This window comes from Mesitornis unicolor, unplaced genomic scaffold (assembly GCF_000695765.1).
Source record: "Mesitornis unicolor isolate BGI_N332 unplaced genomic scaffold, ASM69576v1 scaffold16746, whole genome shotgun sequence".
In the NCBI taxonomy this organism is placed as follows: Eukaryota; Metazoa; Chordata; class Aves; order Mesitornithiformes; family Mesitornithidae; genus Mesitornis; species Mesitornis unicolor.
In genome coordinates, this window is record NW_010189039.1 from 12,281 (window position 1) to 21,341 (window position 9,061).

The window sequence follows — 9,061 nt, forward strand, 5'->3', positions numbered from 1 at the left end:
GTAATTTTATTTTCTCTGCAGTGAAGAAAATGAGCATTTGTCAGGTGTGGCAGTTTGTTTTGTGGGAGTGGGATGTGAAAGGGGAGTTGGGCTTTCATGTGTTTCTCTTGACCAATGCAGAAACAATACAGCAAAATGAAAACAAAGAAAGGTTATTTTTTGCTAATGTCAGTTTTGAGTGGGTGAGGGTTCCCAACTGGCACTGCATTCTGCAGGGACGGTACAATTTCTGTGTGTGCAGACAAGACATGGCAAGACCTTAATTTATGCCTTGTGCATGCAAGAGAGGTACCCAAAAGAGGAGGCTAAACTCCTTTCCATGGAGCTGCCAGCCAAACCTTGGCTATCGTATGTGACGCTGAGTCCTGCAGTGGATGTGGATCACCACTCCCTTCAGGAGGTTGCATAACTTTACAAGGTTTCTTGAAGGTTTTAAAGGCAGCTGCAATAACAAAGCTTGATCCAAGGCAAAGAGCACTGATGTGAACTGACCTGAAATTCAACTGCGACACCATCTCCATCCTGTGTTTAGAGAAGAAGTTTCAGCAGTAAAACGCAGATTTGCCTGTAGCAGCACCCCTGCAGGGATCTCCAGGTCCTCGTGGCTGACGTTAACGCTCTCACCTTGTCTCTCCTCCCAGCTTCACGTGGTTGTGTGGCCAGGTTCACCGCAACCTCCTCTCCAAGTTCACGGGTCAGGTGGTGGAGCTGTTTGACGAAGAGTTCCGACACCTTTATGCACTGTCCAAGCCAGTGAGGGGACCCAAGTCTCCGCCATGCACCATGCCCTTCCTGTTCAGCAAGAGCTGGGTCCCGCAGCGCAGCCTCCCCGACAGCAACGAGGAAAGCGCCAACACTCTTTACCCTGCAGCAGCCTCTCGGCCGGCAGCGCCCACCAGACCAAGCAAACCCCAAGAACTCCCATGTTCAGCAGCAACTTCAGCCCCCAGCCACCCCTCCACAGAGTTAATTCCTTCCACAACTACGTCTCCTTCACACCACCCCCACCACAGGCCGTCATCCAGGCTAACTACTACCAGCCGCACTACGTGGCCGATAACTCTGCAGCTCTCTATAACAACATGAACATTTACAGACCTGTAAGATTGAGACAAGAGGAACCAAACCGGACAGGGTTAAGCTCACCTTGGAGATGCCTCCACAAAGCTAACCTGTTTGCATAATAACCAGGTTGCTTTGGATTGCAAGGAAATGTAGTGAGGACTAGTTTAGCAATCGCTTGTGTACGGATGAATATAGAAATTCTCTATAATACAAAACAAGGATGACTTCAAGTCTCGTTTTGTTTTGCTGCTTACGGATGCTTCGTTTCCCTAATTACAAAGCCAAGCCTGGTACCACGTGAACCGTGGGTGCACCACGATCCCAGGAAGAACACATCCAAATAATGCTGCTCACTGTGCAACCCCGCTGCTGCCGATCGCCTGCCCGTGGTAGCACGTTTGTGTAGCAGCAGACTGAGGTGGTTCAGTGGTTTCCATGCAGCCAGGCACATGGCGGTGGGCAACTCACCGTTTATTACTGTGCATTTTCTGCACTCACATAAGGAGACTGAAGGCTGCCGTTCACGTGCAAAACGAGGTGATGCTGGCAGCAGCAGTTCACCTTCATGACACCATTGCACCTTAATCTTGATTTAAGATGACTCCCTTAGGGCTGGCAGGGAAGCACGGTTTCTACCACTGCAGTCTCCAAGCTGACTGCTTGAGGTGCACAGCAAAGGGATTTTAGGAAGAGGCCTGGTAACCAGGACATGGACCGAGACGACAATTCGGGTGACGGAGGACATCTCACAGCCACCCTGTGCGCACTTTTCCACTCGTTCGCAACACGGGTGCGTTCCAGCTCACTTTGTTACAAACCTCCACTCCCACATCCCGCCAGCTCAGAGCAATTCCTCACTGCAGAGCAGCTGCGTGGATTCACACTGCAAAACAGAGCTGGGTAAAGAAGCAAAGTCCTACTTGTAACACGCCAGGGCTGAGTTCCAGTTCACTTCATAGCACGTGGATCTTGGAAATCCTCTCGGTGGTCATTTGATTGAACGTTAAGTGAATAATGATGCTTTATTTCAGAGTTTTTTGAGGTTTCTAATTTTTAAAGAGAAACTGGGTGTAGTGCCCACTGAATACAGTTACAGAGGGTTCCACAGGTTCTGCAGCTTCAGCCAAAAGCAGAAAAACTTTCTGCCCAATAATCCATGAAAAATAGGAACTTTATGTAAAAAATACTAAGAAAATTCACGAAACAAAGGCTTTCCATCCAAATCCCAACGTTTCTAGATGCCTAACATCTATTGATTTATGAGTAATTGGGTTTTTTAACATCTGCTTTATCTCATCTTTCATCTGACTCCAACAGAAAACAGAAACCTAAACACATTTGCACATCAGGCCCATTTTGCCCAACTTCTTACCTGCTCATAAAGAAAAGGAATACAATTTAATTATTTAGGCTCTGGATGATGAAAATTGTACGCAGCAGGAGGATCTCAGGTGAGGAAAGTTCTCATCCTTGGAAAAGCAATAATTTTGAAAGTGTATGGGAAAGTTTACAGAACATGATGAAAGGTACAGGATGGACGCATCCTGCGCTAGCTTTGGTGTGGACATTTTTACCTCTGATGTCAAATTTTGGAGTCCAGAACAACAATAAGCTATTGCATATAATTGTAAATTCTGTATATAGCAACATTTTTCAGATTCCTTGGGAAGAAGGGAAAGTTTATTTTCATTCCTATGACAATTCTACTTGACTATCTAAATATGGCAACCATTCCAATAAGAGAAGTCTTTCATTAAAATCTCTTTGAGAATCACTTTGTCTCTTCATCTTTCCAACTTGTGCACCTTACTGTCTGCTCTTCCAAAAGCTGTGTGAGCTCCATACGGTCAGAGCCCAGGTGAAGAGGAAACACTTTCTGTTTCTTCTGAAATCAACAAGAACCCAACACCCAGTGGCAGGACAAGCGGCAGTGGTTTTAATCTGAAAGAGGGGAGATTTAGACTGGACATAAGGAAGAAATTCTTTACTGTGAAGGTGGTGAGACACTGGCACAGGTTGCCCAGGGAAGCTGTGGATGCCCCCTCCCTGGAAGTGTTCAAGGCCAGGTTGGACAGGGCTTTGAGCAGCCTGGTCTGGTGGGAGGTGTCCCTGCCCATGGCAGGGGTTGGACTGGATGAGCTTTAAGGTCCCTTCCAAGCCAAACCATTCTGTGATGGAGAAAACTTGTGTTAATGTCACCAGTTACAGCACTAACACGCTCCCTCACCTCAAAGCCAGCGGGATTCAAACACTAAGTAGCAAGACACGTGAACAGATTGTGTTTGTACACAGCAATCACTGCAGAAGCATCAGAACCCGTCAGAGGGTCCCTCCCAAAGTGTCTGTAACACGACCAAGTTTTAAAATAACAAAATCAAACCTCAGTAACTGTTAATGGATTCTCACATGCAGTTTGCAATACTAAAATTTGCTATTTAGCCCAGCATGAAGTACTGGTGCACATACTAATACCAATAATAACATTGTAAGAGCCAAAACATGAAGAAATCTTATTACTGGCAGATGTAGAATTATGCAGAATGTAGAAGCAAGGATGAGGCATTCAAATGCAAGATGGAAATGCAAAGCCCCTCATGTGACATGATCAGCAACAGAAAACGAGTTGGAAGTGACATGCCAAAAAAGGAGGAGTTGAAGTAGCTGAGATGAGAGATAGCCAGGCATGAGAGGGACAAAGGAATATTTCATAGCCCCAGTGCAATAAACACTGGTTATTTGGGACAGTACCCATGCAACACATTTGGAACAAAATTCATGGTATTTGCTTTGCAGTAGTTACAAACATTTTTGCTTTAGTGTTATGGTTGAGAAAATACTGCCTGCTCTTAAGAACCTGCCTCTGCTCCTGGAGCCGGTGGGGAGTGAACCACTGCGTTCCCAGTCTGAGACACAACCCCAAGTCAAATGACCTGCACGCACACCAAAAAGTTTCCAAACCACCTTGGCTGGCCGCTGTGTTATTTGGACATCTCAGTCACAAAATGACAGCATTTGGCAAGCATTTGCTGCTACAACAGCTCCAGAGCTGTTTCCACTTTCTAAACTGTGGAGCCAAATCATTTGGTGAGTTCCCAATAAATCTCTATACAGACCTGGCTCCACAAAAGCTAGGTTTTGGTGTCCTAACTACTGAACCTACCCCGGAGCTATGGCAAAACAGATCATACCCTTTTTAAGTGGCTACTCATGACCTTAAATTTAAGAAGAAACCGAGAGTAAGTCCCTGCTGCACTTTTTTGCCGACACATTTGACATTAAGCTTTCCATGTCTGCTCTTTCATTGCTGTAAGACATCCTCTGTTGAGACCAACATCGTAATTAATTTACAGCACATTATGGATGGTCTCTACTGAAAACTTATGACACCAGTTGGTCTTAAAAGCATCCCCACCCTTTCAGGCAGCTTCGCTGCCGTCCAAATTTAGTGCCCTACACACGCACGCAAAAATTTCCACCTAGTAAAATACACGCATGACTAAATCGAATATTCTGTAATACACTGTGAGTGCATGAATGCTTACCCAAGTATACTTGCCAAGTCATCATCTTTCGTAACAAGCTGACCAGGATGTGGTTTAATCGCATCAAGTCACCAAACTATCAGAGATAATCTGACGTGGCTGTAGGCAATACTCCACATTTTTCCGGAGAGGTTTCACAGTCAACTTAGCAGGGGGCTGCACCACACCAAGAGTTAGAGACAAGTTCCCTAGGCAGTATCTTAGAGTTTCAGAATTCACCTAAAAGCAGCAAAGTGTGTTCATGTAAGGTGAATTACCATTCCATTGTGAGTTATTTAAAGTTTCAGCACTCTTTAGCACCTCAGAAAGAAAACACATGAAAACATGAAGTCACAGCAAATTATGTCTAAGAGATTCCTGGTTTTAAACTATATCCATTAAAGAACAACTTTTACAAAAAGCTACAAAGAATTTAAGTCTCACAGTTTAAGACAAGACGGGGAAAGAGCACACCTTGCTTGCTCAAATGTGAATTATTTCAAGCAAGTGGAACTCCAGGATAATCTTTGCCTTCTGCAGAAGCCCAAAGCATGAAGCACCCCTGTGTCAGAAAGTAAAGCAAAGCGGTGTCATTATCAACCGAAAGCACAACATAAGGAGCTGTGCGATGCAGAAACAACGCTGCCAGTTTTCACAGCGAAGATCTTCCTCGCAGGGTTTTACAAAGGATCTGATCAAACTGAACACTCTTCAGTACACATGAACAACCTTGACAGCTTCTCTCCTCCCTCCTCCAAGCACACTGAAGACAAGACTACAGCAGTTCTGTGCCTGCAAAAAACACTCAGCTTGGAAGAAGGAAAATCTTCCAGTTCTAAGTTAAATATTTACCACGTACATTTTTTTCCTATAACATATGGAATTCTTATTGACAATTTCTCAGCATAAATATATTTAAGATTTCTAGCATTCCAGCTCTGAACAGGAAATCACTGTAATGTCAATTAACCAAGAAATATTTTAGTAATTAATTAAGAAAATGGCTAATTCTGTGGCTCCAAATGCAACATACAATTTCATACCAAGAAGCTTTCAAACTGACCTTCCTAAAGGAAGCTCTCCATCCCACCAGCATTGCAGGTCCCAGAAAATCACAGGTGCTTCAAGCCAACACAGCAAGGTTTATGATGGTAAGCTACCTCTAAAAGCTGAACTGAAAGCTCAATTTTATACTGGATTCCTTATTATTTTAAGTACAAACAAATCACTGAACAAAGGAAATTAGAAGATGTTAAAAGTTTAAATGCAGAGATTTTTATATATATTCATAAAAGATACACACTAAGAGTTCTTAAAAAAATGTACTATGAACTTTATTGCATGTATCATTCCATAATCATTTGGAGATACGAGAATAAATACAACAAAACCTTTAAGTTACTGGAGATGGGAGATATGTATCTGAACAGAAATGTCTGTCAAAGTGACGTAAATCATCTTGGAGATTACCGAACCATTTGATCTCAAATTCTGTGGCTGATGCAGTTACCAACGACGACAGCGCTGAAGGGCCTATGCATTTCACCTCACCCTGAAACTCCTCTTTTAGTTTTTCTGGTATAAGATCCTGCCCCATAACCTGCAAAGAGAGTAAGAAAGAAGATGGGGAAACAAGAAAATAACTTGCAGAGAAAACAGCAAATACGACATTAATAGCAGATCTTTACAAGAAAAGCCCTTGACACATGAACCACACACCCTCAGGGAGATGCTTCCAAGTCACGATCAAGTTGTCTGCATTCTGCAATAAACAGAGAACCGAGAGCCCAAACTTTGCAGCTGCACAACCCCACCCAGCTGCTGACTACGCTTGCAGGGGGGACTTTTACTCTCCGAGTAGCAGCAGTGGAAATCGCAACGCCGACTCAGCATCCAGTGCTCACCTTGCAACAGCATGAACTCTCTAACCTCTTCCTGGGGGGTGCTGGAGCAAGGGAAGCAAGAGAAGTTTCTTTTCCCAGCCTTTTCAAAGCCTGTGATACTCTGCATGCTACTGCCCTCTGACGGATGAAATCCTATGAGACTGCCTGCCAGCCTGGCAATGGCTCAGCTTTTACTAACTTTAAGCTGTAACAGCAAAGTTAGACCCTCACTGGCTTCCTTTTGTTCCTTAAGATAAAAGCCAGAAACTCTATAAATAGCACTAAAAATGTTAAATTCCTACAAATAATAACACACAATGTTACTCTCCTCCTTTGTATTTCTTTAAAACTAGAACCCAGTAAGTATATCAATCAGAACAAAGAAATCATGTAAAAGGGTGCCTCTGGCTTTTTCTGAAAATGTTTGTTTAATACTCTTCCTGCAAGCGTTTAATACTACTGTGGCCATCAAAGTAATCTCCACTTCATAGCTGTGATTCACTCTGTGGCATCTAAAATTCCCGAGATAAAATCTGCATCCCAGGAAACACACAGCAATGATGCATCTGCAAATACAAATCCAGTGAGAAACTCAACAACCCTGAGCGTTCCTGGAAGGAAACCTCAGCAGCACAGGGATACACCTGCATGACACAAACCAGTGCCAGTTCCAGATATCGCAGCACCAGGACAACCCGCCCCGGCTAATTGACCTTGCTTCCTGGCACAGCTAATTGGCTGAGGGGAGTGTCACACTTACAGGACATCGTAACTGAACTGGCCTGGGTACCTCAAGCAGCCTAGGTACGGCTGGGAACTCGCACAGGATGAACCATCCCCTTACCTCGGTCACCAGCAGCACAGAGTTCTCAGTGAAACCAAGTTGTGCCACTCTGTCATCAATTTCTTTCTGACCTTTTACGTTATTCTCCAGGACAAAGGACGACAGCTGCGACTGGGTGAGCTGAAGTAAAAGTCTGAAATGAAAAAGGCAGCTAAAAAAAAAGGCACGGCTGGCAAACGAGTAAGTCAGCAAACCTAAAAAAAACCCCAAATATAATACTATAAACCAGCATTTCTTCCTGACTTTTGCCAAGTGCAAAAACTGCAAAGAAATTAATACATCCATATCAATCTACTATGGGTATGGTGTACCTGTGCTGAACGAAAGTACTGAGAAGTACTTTTGAAAAACAACATGTCAAGCATCTCTGGCTGCTCTGTGGAAACATTTTCCTCCCCGTGTAATTGTCACACAATTCAAAAGCAAAGCTGGGATCTGCCAGCATTAACAGCAGTACATCAGCTGTCCCACAGCCTTATCACAGCTTAACAAGACAGCAGCGCTTTGCTGCCTACAGCAGGTATTGTCTTTGTAACCTGAAAAGCTAGAAATTTAGGGTTTAAACAAATATCACAGAATGGTTTGGGTCGGAAGGGGCCTTAAAGATCATCCAGTCCAACCCCCCAGCCATGGGCAGGGACACCTCCCACCAGACATCCTCTGCACAAAGGCCAACTCTGGAATATTTTCCAAAATCTTTCATCGCAGTTTTACGTTCAAGGCAGTGCCCCAGAAGTCACCACCATGATTTGGTGAAGTTTAGACGTTGTGCTTACAATGTGGCTTCATGTCACCAAGGGACCCCCTTCATCCACTGCTGGAGCAGTGGCAGTTCCCAGAGTCCTGCTCACACCAGGACTGTAAAACATGTCAGCAGAGAAATAGCTTGGTATATTCGACCAAGGGACCACTGGGACTTAGTAGTATTGCTGCTGAAACTATGTTTAATTCAAGCTTTATGCATAAAGAACAGCAACAATTTGTTATCACATTTACCAAAGTTAAATGAAGCAGGTGTTATAATAAAGGTGTGTATTGCTGTGAAGAGAAAACTTATGATCTTAGATGAAAGTTTTCATTTGGGCATTATAAACATCAAAATTTACAAGTCTGAGCCAAGAAGCAATCTGTAAATTCCGTCAAGTTTTGACTGCGAAATGCAAAGTACAAGTGGAAAGTATTTTCAATTTGTAAAGTGTTTATGTTTCAAAATTTGCATCAACACAATGTAAGAAAGAGTGAAATCTCAATGAAAAATAAAGAAAACCATTTCTCCATTTTTTGCTGGCAAAACTAGAAGAGTCAATTATTCGTGATGCTTTAACACAGAACAACGTCGCAATAGTAACATTCCTTTTCCTGGAGCAATTTATTTTCATGCAACATCCACATCTCCCTTAAAATTTCAACAGAGCTGAAAATTAAATTAGACAACCTCTTTAACGCATAAGCCCTGGGCAGGAGGGGAAGCTCACCCTGGACAAGTGTATCTAAAAAAACCAAAACACAGTGACACTTTGTGAAACTCTGCAGGCACACAACAAAATCCCTCAATTTATAACTGTCTCAATGCTGAACCACACACACCAAAACAAGCAACACAAAATTACTGTAATATGAATGTAGCTTTAATATTCAGTATTGGTACTAAATCTATTAACTTCTCCCAAGCAGCAATTCAAGTCACTGTCTCTGAGCAGAGTTAAAAGCAACTGCAACTTTTTTTATATTTCTTAAATCTTTCCGTA

The 9,061-nt window shown here is 43.2% G+C and overlaps 2 protein-coding genes across 2 annotated transcripts in view; one reads left to right on the plus strand and one right to left on the minus strand.

Moving 5' to 3' along the window:
• Nucleotides 1-1,184, plus strand: part of FAM83A (family with sequence similarity 83, member A) — an 11,591-nt gene extending 10,407 nt beyond the window's left edge. Inside the window, 2 exon segments of the mRNA XM_010185936.1 lie at nucleotides 642-859; nucleotides 862-1,184. Coding sequence (XP_010184238.1) covers nucleotides 642-859; nucleotides 862-1,184 — 541 coding nt within the window.
• Nucleotides 1,185-4,670: 3,486 nt separating this feature from the next.
• Nucleotides 4,671-9,061, minus strand: part of LOC104541797 (chromosome unknown open reading frame, human C8orf76) — a 7,111-nt gene continuing 2,720 nt past the window's right edge. The window contains exons 4-6 of the mRNA XM_010185937.1: nucleotides 7,314-7,446; nucleotides 5,989-6,186; nucleotides 4,671-4,826 (exon numbers count right to left, since the gene is read on the minus strand). Coding sequence (XP_010184239.1) covers nucleotides 4,671-4,826; nucleotides 5,989-6,186; nucleotides 7,314-7,446 — 487 coding nt within the window. The remainder of the gene's footprint in view (nucleotides 4,827-5,988; nucleotides 6,187-7,313; nucleotides 7,447-9,061) is intronic.